The 14,691-nt window shown below is 35.6% G+C and overlaps 1 protein-coding gene across 2 annotated transcripts in view; it reads right to left on the reverse strand.

Moving 5' to 3' along the window:
* The window catches only part of HGF (hepatocyte growth factor), a 58,819-nt gene that overhangs the window by 22,486 nt on the left and 21,642 nt on the right, over positions 1-14,691 (reverse strand). The window contains exons 5-7 of one of the 2 annotated variants that reach the window (XM_062019713.1): positions 14,417-14,559; positions 12,631-12,751; positions 7,782-7,900 (exon numbers count right to left, since the gene is read on the reverse strand). In XM_062019713.1, the coding sequence (XP_061875697.1) occupies positions 7,782-7,900; positions 12,631-12,751; positions 14,417-14,559 (383 nt within the window). The remainder of the gene's footprint in view (positions 1-7,781; positions 7,901-12,630; positions 12,752-14,416; positions 14,560-14,691) is intronic. The other variant, XM_062019719.1, reaches the window with a different exon arrangement.

Genomic DNA, 14,691 nt, shown 5'->3' on the forward strand with positions numbered 1-14,691 from the left:
GGAAAAAAAAATATATTAAATATATATATATATAAAATAATTTGCTAAATCCTTCTTGAAGTTTGTCTTTTTATGCCTCATATTGGGGGGGAGGGGGAGGAAAGCCCAGCTTTTGGAAATCAAAGTTCAGTATTCTCTATAGAGAGACAAATTTTTTAAAGACTAACAAATTCATCAGGCTCAAGATATTTTACAGATGTTGATATACTCTGCATTTGCCCTAGTCTTGGCTGTTTGAACTAAATTCAGAAAAGCAGTGGTTTTCCAAATGATTCACTCATGTAACTTGAAAGCCTCTTTTAATTTCTTATGCAATTTTCATAATTTCAAATTAATGGCACAGATATTGCAACAGATATATACAAAATAGTAAAAAACCAAACAAACTGCAGTAAGAGCAGCACTTACTACAATGTCCCCAAAAGCTCCTAACATAATATTTTTGTAAGTAACTGTTGGTAATTGCTATTATTCACAAGATTCATTTATTAATTACCTCAAAAGTATTTTTTGCCAGTAATAAGAAAGTTTTAAAACTTGTTTTCTTCGAGTGGTACAGTGATTAGAACAATATTTGTGTGTCACTCATAACAGTTCGTCCCTGGTAACTTGAGCCAGTTCTATGAACTTGCAGAGAATATGGATCCTAAGGAAACCAAATGTCACAACAGATGGGTTTGGCTCATTTGCTGTCTAATCTACGTTAAAGATCACTTCCCTGTCAGATGATAACATCAAGTTGTGCAGTTGAATTATATATTTCCCCATGCTGGAGAAAATTTCCGTTTTTCTGTTCATCTGGTTGATGTTTTTACATCAGTGTTTCATGGCCAAATTAATTTCCTGCTGTTTCTTCCCAAGGCATTTTGTCTGCAAAGGTTGTCTTGTTTCAATGCAACTGTGAGTTCCAAACTTGTTCCAAAGTTGAAAGGACATGGCACTGCAAGTACCAGAAGCAAGCTTCTGCCAGCTGATGAATGCATCCTTTCTAGTGGATTCATCAAACAGGCTCGTAGATAGTAACTATATTTTTTTGTCATTATTGCTGACTTCTAAATAATACAACAAAAACCAAACTCATACATCTAATAGAAACACATATCTGTATATTTCAGTTTCCATCATAACTAATATATGAAAACTAATTGTATTTGTATTGTAAAATAGCTCCTAAGCTGATGAGACTGAAGATTGTAGTGCTATATTCCACTACATGCTACATACTTTTTTTTAAAAAAAAAATAACAGTTTTATTAAAAAAGAAAGAGGTGTGGTGTATAACTTGGAAAAAAACTAGGAACCTACCATGATAAATTTCAGCATACATATTGCAACTTGGCTGCGGAATATTTCCTAAATAAATAATTTACAACTATATAACTCTACGAAAGAGTCTTAAAATAATAATAATGCATAAAGTTCAAACTAATACAATCTTATTTATACACAAGAAGTTACTATTTCAACTGTAAGTAATTGTGTAGAATATTTACTCTATACTCAGTCACACTAGGGGAAAAGTAATTAGGTTTTATTTATGTATCATTGTATGTGGGTTTTGTATTCTTTAAAACCACATGCTTGACATAAAGCAACTAATGCAATAATTGATTTAAGCCAGGCCATTGCTTAATGGCCTTAATCATTGCTTAATGATTAAGCCAGAACATTCCTCCTTATACATCTACAGATACACATCTCATTGCTAAACCTTACACTGTGTCTGGACAGTGACCCCTATCTGTAGATCAAATTTTACAACAATTTGTCCATGTCAAAATACCCTACTTAAAGGAATCAGACTTAACTTGCACATTTTCATGAACATTTACACAGCCAAGACACTACTGGAAAGGCATTATAATGGCTAAAAGACAAACTATTTGAAAAAATACAGTGTGTGATAGATTATCTGCTGCTACTGCTTTGTGCCACCTCTCAATAAAAATCCTGGTTGTGAAGAGGATCACTAAAATATTTTTATTTGAATGAATAGAGCAATTCTGTCATCTCAAAAGGTCCACAGGACTATAAAATTTCTGAATTGAGGTGAAAAGTATGTTGAAAGGAAGATAACACACAATAACATCTCATAAAACACTACCATTCATGATTTATTAATTAAATGTCACTTCTTATTCCTGTATGAAACTTCACCATGAACAGCAGAATTCGATAATTGTCTAGCAACATTTTGCTACTTTTGAACTTTATTGTATTTTTTTAATATTGTGGATGATTCAAATTACCCATGTCATTCAGACAACTACTTGAGGATTTCCTGTTAGTAATATTTTAATCTTCACGTGTTTGCAATGTTCACTCTGAAGTTCCTAACCAAAATGTAATAATGCAAAGGTTTCCATAGCCCCCTCCCTATTTTAATACTTCAAAAAACTTATTAATGAGGGCCAGCTCATGCATTCATAGGTGCTTAAGTAAGGAGACAAAACACTATCCAGAGCTTCATGTGTAAAGCCACAGATAGTCTTCTTAGTTCTGGTTCTCACAATACTGGCAGCATGAGGAAATCAGCAGGGGCCTTGAGTCATTCTACAGCTGAAGTAACCAGTTAGTAACCAGTAACCAGTTCTGTCTTTAAACCAAATGACCCAGTAGAAAACCCTGCACAAAGTTTAGGTCAATGGTGAAACTCCTACTGACTTAAAAGAAGGTAAGAATTTTGCGGGAACATTTGTGTTTTTTCACAGTGATCTATATATTTGAGGGGAAAAAAACAAACCCAAACCAACTAGTTGGAAAAGAAGCAGAGTCGTATTGTTGCAATGTCTTTCCCAGTGAGTCAGTCACCAAAAGGAAAATGTGCCCTGATTTGTAACAAAAGATTTTTTAAAGTAAATTTAAAAAGTGGTGTCTAACCCAGTAAAGAAAGTGTTCTAAACACAGCTTAAGACTCATTAAACATGACCCATGCAACTCTGCAAATAGCGTAAGAAACTTGAGTGACGTTATGGGAAGAAGCTTCCTGTGCTCAGTTACACTGTCTCCAGGCATCCCCACCTTGAGCAGTACAGACTACAGTTCTAGACAGTATGATACTTTCCATGTGCTTCCCTCAATGTCCTGTCTCACAGTATGTGAAACATTGAAAAGACCTCAAAACACTGATTTCTGGTGTTTGCAGGTTTTTTTCCAATCAAAAACCTAAAAAGTGAAGAAATTTGACCCAAGCTCAAGAATTGCAGTACTAAATAACTCTGTCACCTAGAACCTGCACACCTACAGTTTTCCTTGGGCACAGAGACGTCTTTCCAGGTTGTTCCAGTATCTACAATTAGGATTTAAGTCCCTAAAATATTTAGTTTAAAATACTTTTTACAAACATACAATCTAGATTTTTGCATGCTCAGGACTCTTACATCTCACTTTCAAAATTATAACTGAAATTATTAAACAGATCTGAGAAGTCTCCTATCTGAAGACATGCATATGTAACTGTTGCATATACAATGAACACTGGACCTCTGGTATAACTGATCAGAACTTCACCCTAGAGTCTCAATTTTGCTGTTTCATTATCTGCTCTTTTCCAACAAACCTGCATGTTCTTGAATGTTCTCAGGGCTTTTTTGGGCTCCAGTCACACCTGCCTATTACCTACAAATACTGACAGTAAAGGCTAAATTCATGATCAAATCAACTGGATTGGTTGGAAATTAGGTAGGCAGCAACCAAACACTGTCCTTGCCATAATAGTTCCATCGAGCTCTGCAGCTCCCAAATGATTGACATATGCAGCTTCCTTTCTGAGCCTCAACACCTCTCTCCTAATCCTATAGCTTCTCCACCAAAGTGCAACTATCCATTTCTCTTTGTTTTTAAAAGCAGTATTAGCTCCTCACTCCTGTCTTCGCTGTAGTCCATATCCTCATTCATGCCAAAGTAACAGTCATTTTCTTTTTTCATATTTGCTGTCACTGCTTCCATTTCTTCATTTCATCCTACACTTCTTTATTGCTGTTATAGTTGTCTTTTTATCCTCTCTTCTAACTAAAAATTGTCTCAAGCCAAAACCACAGACACATATGTGAGCAACTTCAAACCAATCCTGGGGTCCCTGAAGTCTTAATCCAGATCCAATTTTTGCAGCTTGAGCCATCTCTAATCCTTAATTGCTCCTGTCATCTCTTTCTCATAGCCCTGGCTGTAAGCCACAATGTTTTATGCTGCCTTCTGTGCTTGGAAATAAAGTTACAATGCCCTCCTGTCTCTTCAGTCTTAAAAACATATTTATTTTCTGAATGCTTCCTTCCACTGACTTTTTTTGCTGAAAATTTTGTATATGGGCTGTTGTCAGCATTCTGGCTATAGAGCATACTAACACTCATGAAATGTAGCAAAAGCCACAAGCAGCATGCTGCCTTGTGGTCACTTCCCCAAAGAGAAGACACCTACGTTTTTGTATATGGTCCAAGGACTTGGATTTGCGAAGTATTTTTTCTAATTAGTATTTCTTGTAAAATATACAAACAGGCCTCAGCGTAGGAATTAAAATCCTGTGTGGGAATCCAAACCACAGAGCTATAAAGACATGTAACTCCTGATGTTCTCTTAGTGTACTGAGATTACACACAGATGCAGCTACAGAAAATGAAGAAGCTACTAAAACCCAGAATGGACTAGTGTTTTGGGCTTCTTGCTAGGAGCCCACATAGATTGCTTCAGAGATTTCCAAAAATCTACAATTTTCTGCAGTGAAAATACAATTTTTCAGGTGAAATTTCCACAGATCTTAATATACTTTCTAACTGAAAGTGAAAGAATTTCTAGTCATTTCAGTCTATTTTTGCCTAGAAACGAGAGAAATGACTTCCACCTCAACATTAAAATCATTACATTGTGGAATTTGTTAAATTTCATCTTGATTATTATCTTTTCTTCAGGACTCTAATTGTGACTTGGGTAGACAATGGTGACATAACAGTAGTTTGCAGAAGATCTCCCACACAACTATTTTATAAAGCTTAGCCCAGATATTAGATACTGAAAGTTGCATGGACTCTAAGCTTACGTGACCAGCAAAGCCAGATGTGAATCCTCAGAACACTGACACATCAGCTCAGGAAATACCAAGGGATAAAGGTTTATAAAAGTCACTTTTGTGAAACAGTCAGCTGTAATTTAGGAATTTTTTGGTTTTTAATGAAATCATTTCTACTAGGGGAATTATATGTATCCTACATGTGATTCAGATATTTTCTAGTAGGTAGAGAAACGTAGGAGGCATAGTTCAGTTTACTTTAAAAAAAAAAAAAAGCACAACACAGAAGAAAACAAAAAAAACAGCCCAAAACCTCAAATCAAAGTCCAAACCCACATTCACCCCTAACTTAATTGATTAACTAAAAAATTTAAAAGATGATTCAGCTATATAGCTTAGCAAGACTGTGTTCACAATAGGAAAAGACTAAACTTTCAAAGTTTCAAAGATTATCAGTAACTCTGAATACAATTCCATGAATACAATTACATGTAGTTCACAGGCAAAACTTCCAACATGGCTGTTACTTAATATGTGCCTGTTGTTACAAAACAAGCAGTAGTCCTGTTATATTTCTACCACCTCTAGAGAACCTGAGCACATATTGCCCAAAGTAGGAAATTAATTTCACTTTTGTAACAAAGGAATAATTTTGCTAACTTTAACTACTTTTATACTGGATTTATAATGACATATCATAATTTCCATTACCCTTCATCAGGAAGCACATTACAAGTATTCTTATTCAACTTTTGGATTTCAAACAATTGACAAACTGATAAGAAATGACTGATACTCCAAGACATTACACAGCATAAACAAAGAACAAGTAAGGAAAGTAAATTCTGAACTATAGTGGAAGCAGAAAACATTGTATGATTTGGTTAGGTAAGAATTCTAAGCGAAGAATAAGAATCCCATGCTTCACTCATTAGCAAACGCTCACATAACTTCTCCTCTCCTCCTGTATTTTTATATTTACTAATATTACAGGAAAAATACAAGATTATATTATGGAAACATTTTTTGTAAGACACATTACTGTTTCTATTTTATCTGGATTTTAGATATCCCAATAATATTTTATTCTTGATTTAAATAACAAAAAGAACCCACCAAATCCAACAAAGAACTCTGTAACTTCAAATGTTATTAAAAATAATTCCTTTTATTCGTTTTGGGGGGAATTCTCATATAAATCCAGTTCCAGGTGAGCTTTATTGTTCTTTTTAATAGAATCTATTATCTTCATCTATCTTCCCCCTAAAGAAAGGTAAATGAATTTTACAACTGTTTAAGCTGACTGAAGTAACACAGAGCTAGAGGAAAAACAGATTGTCCAGTTTTGAGGAATTTTTTTTTTAAACACTTAATTTTGGTAAAAATTGCAACAGAACAAAGAAAGGAAATGGTAGTTTCCAAAATTGCAGATCTAAAAGGAACTGATTTTCTCATGAGCTTACATGATACTGAGTTCCACTGAGCAGTTTTGGAAGCTTTCCTTTGCCTCTACTTCATGGAAAACACAAAAATACTTTATTCCCTTTTTTGCCTGTATTCCTGAGGGCTCTGTCACAGGGCTGGGGCACTTGAGGCTGACAGGTTTCTACAGTATGGACTCAGCTAAGTCATGCCTTATTTTCAGAAATTGCCTTTATTCCAGAGACGTTATAAATAAAATCTTTTGAGTAAAAAGATATTTTTTTTAAATCTGCTTATGTATTACAAGACTGCCTCTAATATCCTACTTGAACATTAACTATTTCATATGTTGTCAGTTCACTGAGGGAAAAACACTGAACCTCAAATCTGTCAGTGAGCAGTACGGGAGATAAGAGAAGAGATTTTCACCTTTAAATGCCACAAGTTGTGAATGAGGCAAGGAATTCCAGGGTGACAAATCTCTGTTTCCTCATTAAAGCTTGTCCCAACAAAATTTCAACTACTTCAGCCACAGCATGACGATGAAAGTCAATAAAAATTCACCCAATACCTTCCTCATTATCCTTGTACTGCTCATTTAAAACATCAAATTATCAGTAGAAAAAAGATGTCAGAACTACCACTACAGTTAGGATGATCTGGGATGTGAAAATAGAATATGCAGCCAAATGCTCTAAAAATCCTGAACTAAAGCACAAAAAGTGGGCAATATTTCTATGCCTTTATGTAACTTTGATCCAATTTCTTGTCTGTAAAGTGAGGCTAAAAACAGACATCATCTAGTAGTTGAATGGATGAAAAAAAAATCAAGTCTATGGAGTTCTTTGATACTGAAGTGATGAAGATCACACCCATGAGCAGATTACTAATTCTATTTTCAGCACAAGGCTGAACAGTGTGCAGTGACAGAAGCCTAGAACCACAATATGCAAGAGGAAAACAAAGCAATGAACAGTTGATGACAAGAGAGCACTGAGTAGGGAGGGTGTGCATCCTACATTGTGATGCAGATGCCCAGCATGGCCAGACTAATACTATACTCAGGATCTTCATGATGGTGTTGCCTCACTTTTTAGTTCTTGGTTTTCCTACATTTTAATGCAATTTCCTGTACAGAAGATACACATCTACATATTCCAGTGTTAAGTAACATGCAACTCTTTTATTTCCTGTCCAGATAAAATAGAATGTCTTTCTAGGAGATCCACTTTGAAAGCTATGGTTTAAAAGTCAGTGAAGTGCAATGAATGAACTAGCTGTGGTCCTATATTGCCTGAATTACCTGTGTCCAGATTTTGGAAAGGAAAAGGAAGTAATAAATTTTGCTTGAACTCACCACACGTTTTAATTGCACAGAACTCCCACGGGGTGTTAGGGTCAAGAGTGTAGCACCATGGTCTCAGCTTGCCATCAGGATTGCGGCAGTAATTATCATCAAAGCCCTTGTCAGGATATCTGCAAACCACAATGAGAAAGGTGTCATGGAAGTCTTCCTGGCAATGCTGCCCTGGCTTGTACAAAGTGCTTACAGGACAATCATCAGTAGAAGCAAACAAGAACCAGTTCCTATTGACCTTGGGTCTAATCCTGTGAGACGATGTAAAAACTCTTTTAACACCATTACAAAGTTAATAACACAAAATCTCTTTCCAAATATGCAGCAGAATCAGACCTCCACTGAGGGGATTCCCTGCTGTGCTAATGCACGGGATACCGGATGGAGTAACTCTGCTAATTGCTAAATTCTTGCTCTTGTGTCTGTCAACTGATGACCAGACTCCAAAGCCACTCATTTCTTTGAAAGACTCCAATTAAGTATGGATTATATAAACACTGCTTGGCATGTTGGACTCATTAAGAAAACAGGTTCCTCGGAGCAACAGCCCTGGGTTCAAATTGGAAGCTATTTTGAACAGCTATGTTACTAATGATAGCTCCATTTTTGTAACAGAGCTTATTCTAGGTCATGCCCTCATTGAAAGCATTAGAGGGGGAAAAAGAGAGAAAAATAAGGAATTAATTTCCATCTCACTTTATCTCATTAAGAAATGAAACTATTGTGCCATTTAATTGTTTCCACGTTCCTACTGCCATCACTGAACACTCAAGCAGATATTCAAAATAAGGAGATTCTTTTTGGAGATGTTCATATTAACATCTATAAACTTATAGAAAAGGAGATACATGCTTTTTTTTTCCCCCCTGTAGTGAATACAAATTGTCTTGGTTTTCCAATTTTATTGAAATATGTTTGCAAAAGAATCAAAAGTAGTTTTTCCCCTAAGGGAAACATGAAAAGTATGTAAGAAAGCAATAAAGTTAACTACCTGGGAACCTGAATCCATTTACAACTGCAAGCAGATGTTCTTTACACAAGCAGAGGAAAATATGATTTACAAGCATATGTTTTTGTGAGGATGCTTCTTCTGTTAAACAATCATCCTAATTTTGACTCATGCATTATCAACTTGATCTCCCATTCCTTGGGAAAAATTACGTTCCTTCATCTTTACAACAGACAGGGATAGGATTTAAGCAGAATAAACCACAGTCAAAACAAAAAAGCCAAAACCACGAAGGAGAAAAGTCTCAAAATTCAGAATTCAAGGACAGTCAAGAATGCAGAAGTTTCAGATCTAGCAGCAGTACACTGTTTTCTGCCAAGTAGGAGACAAACTGTAAAGGAATAAATTACGTCCAAAGATTTCACAAGAAAAAAATGTATGATTTAATAATAGCAGAAAACAGGAAGGCCTTGGCCATCTAGTAGGTGGAGTGATGAGCTTTGATGTTAGCAGCACATGCTTCATATCTTGTAGCAAGAGTCCATAATGCTACACAAGGAGCTAAGGTAAGACCAGGAATGGCAAAGTATTTGCAGTCAGAGTTCTCAAAAAACATCCAGAACAACTGGGGATGTAAAGAATCCACTTTATATCAGGCAAGTGTCTTTCATAGCACTGAACCCTCTGTTCTTCATAATATTATATGATATATTCTCTTATTATGTTAAAAATGTGTTACTTACTAACAAGAGAAGAGTTCTTCTTGAGCATCTTTATGGAATGGAGTAGTTGTTTATGAACCATATCTCTACACCTAATACATCTGTGTGCCCTTCGCTAGAACAACAAAAGTCTTCTTAGTTACTGGTTCTTCCCAGTGACTTTTCAGGCATGCTTCTGCCTTCATTCATATCCAGCAATGAACAGATTCTCAGTTCCTATAGAGAAGGACAACTAACACCTTTAAGCCACAATTAGTGCTAAGATTAATAATGGGGCTTCAAATTGTTCCACATTATTCAACAGTGAGACTGTGGAGGATTCTTTGAGAGCTCATCATTTTGCTCTACAACACACTTTAGCACGGACCTCTTGCTTAGACTCAACAAAGAGCCTGAAGCTTCCATAATCTTGTAGAATCCTACGTATTTCTCTTCTCTCCTTGAAATTGCAGTAGCTATACCTCAATGATGAAACTGAAATGAAGTATTAAGATACACATTTGGCATCCAAATCAAGACTTTCTCAGTTTTTAGGAGGTAAAAAAACCCCTGTTAGATGAGGAGATTTTTTTTCTCTTTAAAGAGACAGATACTAATCAGCAGCTCTGCTGGAAAGAAACTGAAACTTAGTGTCTAAAACTGTTCACCAATATTTCTTTTGCTTTTTTTGTTTTTTGGTGGGTTTTTTTTGTTTTTAAATACATGACTCAAATCTGGATTTTGTATACATGAAATTTTCATACAAGAAACAGAAACCAGAGCATTTTAATAAAAGCATATCTGCAGTTATTCAACTCTTACACTATAACCCTACTTTCCTCCATGTAATAAGTAGCTATCTTCACAGTGTATATGATTTTGAGAAGAAAATATAAGTAGAAGAGCAGAAAATTGTTTGCCTGTGCTGCTCTATGCCCACCTAAGTCATTATGTTTAGCTGTCTTCCTTCCACACTGAGGCATAATCCTGTCTATGAAAAGTATGCAAGAGAACTGGAGCTTCAAAATACAGTGCTGCATCAAGACCCGCCTGGACGTGTTCCTATGGGACCTGATCTAGGCGAAACTGCTTCTGCAGGGGGTTTGGACTAGATGACCTCTGGAGGTCCCTTCCAATACTACCATTCTATGATTCTATGATCCACTAATTGCTAAAAACAAGTCATGTAGGAGCTGTTTGGGTTGATTCCTACTGGTAGCTTCAGTCACAGCTACGTAAACAAGTATTATCCATTCCCTTCAGTAAGGGAATTCCTCTGAAGGGAATAAATGTGGAAGAATCCATTAAGGTGAGAAAAGTCAGATGTATTCAACCTGGGCTGAAAACATTGGGAACAGCAGGTAAAGCATTTAAAAAGATTACTAGTTTCACCTTTCTTTCTTCATCATTGCAAGTGATGAATCCATAAATGAAAGAAGTTTGAATCTGTCCCACTAGCCTTACCTGCTTTCCATGTTACTCACATTACCCCTAGATGATACAGTACAAGACTCTCCAGAGGTTGCTATATTTTAATGGATCATTTATTTCAGACTTCCTATCTTATTTTCAACTTAAATGGTTATTTTAAAAAAAAACCAAAACAAACAACAAAACCAAACCCTAAAACATTTTTGAAAGCTAGTATAATCAAAGTGTAATTGTCACTACCTTAGTGACCCTCCCACAAATATAATTAACATCTTTGTGTTAGAAATGTACTGGACCTGAGTTACTCTTCTGAAAGCACATACAGATCAATTCAGTCTGGACAGATTACTTGATAAATACTCTTTTTTTATTACAGTGTGAAAACTCTCAAGAAGACATTTTCTCAATGAAATCTTTCAAGGAAGAAGGCAATTGTTCATGAGACTGTAGTTAGTCTGCAGAGTCATTTTGCAAACAAACCAAAACAAACAGAAAAAAAAGAAAATTCCTCCTGATGGTAAAATTATTATTATTTGTGCCCAGAAGTTCTATAAATGTTTCACTCCCAAGGAATAAACTTCTTTCTGTTACTTATTCTAGAATGTACAGCAAGTGCATGGCAAAACTCAGGAACAGATTCTCTTCAGTCCCAGTCTACTAATACAAAATATTTATTATAGCAGAACTGTGGGATAGCCTGCTATTATTCATGAAGCAGATCATCTGAGACCAGAGGAAAAAGAGGTTATATCACATAAAGCTCAAGGTCCTTAATGTTTTGCTGAATAATCTAGTTTTCTAAAATCTACTAGTTTCAATATTCCAAGTACAAAAACAACGCTTTTTTTAGTGGAACTCTTCAACGTATATAATGATACTTTCAGTGGAAGGTCTCAATCATTCTGAGTTTCTTGATTTTTGCAAGAAATTTCCTCTGGCAGTTAAGTTTATTCTATCCACTTTATAAATGGAATAAATCCAAAATACAGAGTAAAACTAAAATGAAACTTTAGTCCAGTTTAAGAGAATCACAAAGGCCTTTCTGTGTGGCCTAAACTCCCACCAAAAATCCTTCCAAAAGGGTTTATTATAGATGACCTTTTGCGGTTGGGTGAATTTTACCCTCTAGGACAAGTCCTAATGGGGATGTAATTTGTCTTGTTATTTCTGACTCATCTTTTGGCATTATGTATCTATATCTAAATTAAAATGGAAAATAAAAAGGTCTAAAATATAAATCCATGTGCATAAAATGCTAGAGAGCAGCCTGGAAAAAAATCACCCCATACAGTGAACAAACCTGTTTGTCAAACAAATTGGACACATAAATCTGATTACAACAGAAAGCCATCTACCGTTTTAAAGTTGTTCAGTATTTTAGAAAAGGAGTATACTCTCAATTATACAACGTTGTAAGCTCATATTCACTGATTGTGTTAAGAACTCTTACCAAAATTTACTACTTTCCATCATTATTTACTTTGTCATTACCTCAAAGTATTTGAAGCTGACTGAAGCTAGGGAGAAAATTTTGCTTTATTAACGCAGCGCATGCACATCAGTGCACTGTGGGATGTAACTCTAACTGCCCTCTGTCTTGATAGTAGTCACCCTGCACACACTATGGGTCAGAAGCACAAACAACTAAACCTGGTGAAGTTCACAAATCTCAGATCAGCTAACACCAATTCTGCCCTATGGGTTGTAGAACATGTGTCATTTTCAGATTACAACCACATGAATTTGCTTGGTGGGAAGAAGAGGTTACCTCTCAGGACGAAATTTGTGTTTGTGTGGTCTCTGAAGATCCCAGCGTTGACACTCTTTGCCTGACTCGGTGTGATCCATTGGCCCTCTGTAACTCTCTCCATTGCAGGTCATGCATTCAACTAGGAAAAAAAAAAAGTAACTGGACATTTATTATGTTAAAGACTGGTAGCAAAAAATAAATTTAAAAAACCCTAATCTTATCCCTGTTGTTTTAAACTGAAATCAACCAAGAAAGGTATAGAAAGAGTGATATTCTTTAGTTAAATTGGTATGAGAAATAGAATTGCATCTCTTTCTTAGATATAATCCAGATGCTTACATTTGGTGTCACTTTATAGGAAACTTATGGTTTTGAGATGGTTAAGTGTAAGCTGCTAGATACATTTCTGTTCCTACCAGATTTTTAATCTTACCTATGTTTAGTGACAGGGACATATATATAAAGAAGGATTATTTTTAGAGGTAGTATTTTGTAATTAAGCAACATTCATTTTTCTAAACTGCTCTAAGTTATACTCTAAAAACAACTCAAATTTTAAGACCAGAATAATGGCTGCATTACAATTTTATGCATTACACTCTGCCTCCTTAAATTCCCAATATTTTCAGCTACATATGATACTGTTTCTTTTTGATATTAATTCTTTTTGGCAGCTTAAACTATGATACATTTTCAGCCCTGGTTTGGGAAAGTGAGGGGTGGAAGAAGACTGGACAAAAGCTACCACAGGGATTTGAAATCACTGTTGAGTAAAATATGCTTGATAATTTAGAATGAGAAGTCTTAAAATAAAAAATAAATTCAACCTAATTAACTATAGACACACTTCTCAAGTGCCCCCTTATTAGAGTAACTGTAATGAAGGAACACTTAATAAATACCAATTTATGCAATTACAGATCTCACTCTTCAGCCAAAGCATCCACTTCCAAACTCTTATACTACAGTGAGCTCTAGGTCTTATCCTATTTGAAGCTCACTTAAAATGGTCTTTAAATGATAGGTTTTAATAGATTTTCAAGCTTCCTGTAAATCATTATCTTCCTCCCTCTCTCTTTTCTTCCCCCAATGCTGCATAGCTTTTAAACATGACACATTAGCAGGAAAATTAAAGGCATTTAATCTTGAGAATTTAAATGGGTTGATTGACTGGAACTGAATTGGCTGATTAGCAAGATATAAGAGCTTAGTTTGGAGGTTAAAAGAACGGAAAAGTCAACAAATGCAATGGTGCACATGAAGTGTCTTTCGAATTCTGTGAACTGAATGACTAGTGAGATTGGATTTATAAAAAGTTTTCTTATTCACAGTATTCATTTGAAAAGCAAAATGTATGCTTAGATTGAGCTTTTATCCTGTAATTCAGTAACTGTACTGCCATTAAAAAGAAGAAGAAAAGTTTATTGTATCATGATATGACACTAGATTACTCCATATCACAGTAATACTGAAATTGTTAATAGGTTCACTATGGACAAGAGAAGTGAAAAAAAAAGGGTCGCATTTGGGAGATTAACACAAGTTCATTGTTCCAGGTTCTCCAAAATCTGAAAAAAAGCTGCTGAGTCCAAAATTTGTTCAAGTCTTCCAGAGTGTTGGAACATATCAAGATCTCCTCTTCCTCTAACAACTGCTTTTCTTGCTACCTAAGTTATTCTTGCTGAGAAATCACCTACTCTTTCTCTTAAGTCCATGAGGAAGTGTCACTGAAACTGTTGGAAGTTCAGTGAACCTGCTGTCAGCAGAGAAAAGGCAACTTTGGGCATGAGTTGTGCCTGATTACCTTGTGAACAGAGGGGGATGTCACAGACTTCATGGCGTGTCTCTGGACTGGTGGTGAAACACCATGGCCCTCCTTCTTCCCCTCGGGGATTGCGACAGTAGTTTTCCCGAAGGTCTTTACCCCGATAGCTCGAAGGCAAAAAGCTAGTTTTAAAATGACAATCATTACAGTATAAGCATGCAAACCTTGGTGTTAATTCTACTATACAGTTAGAAACACAGTTCTGCTTCCTGCTCCCTCCACCCTGCCTAAACAAAATTACACATCCAAATATC

The sequence above is a fragment of the Colius striatus genome, chromosome 1 (assembly GCF_028858725.1).
Source record: "Colius striatus isolate bColStr4 chromosome 1, bColStr4.1.hap1, whole genome shotgun sequence".
Lineage (NCBI taxonomy): Eukaryota > Metazoa > Chordata > Aves > Coliiformes > Coliidae > Colius > Colius striatus.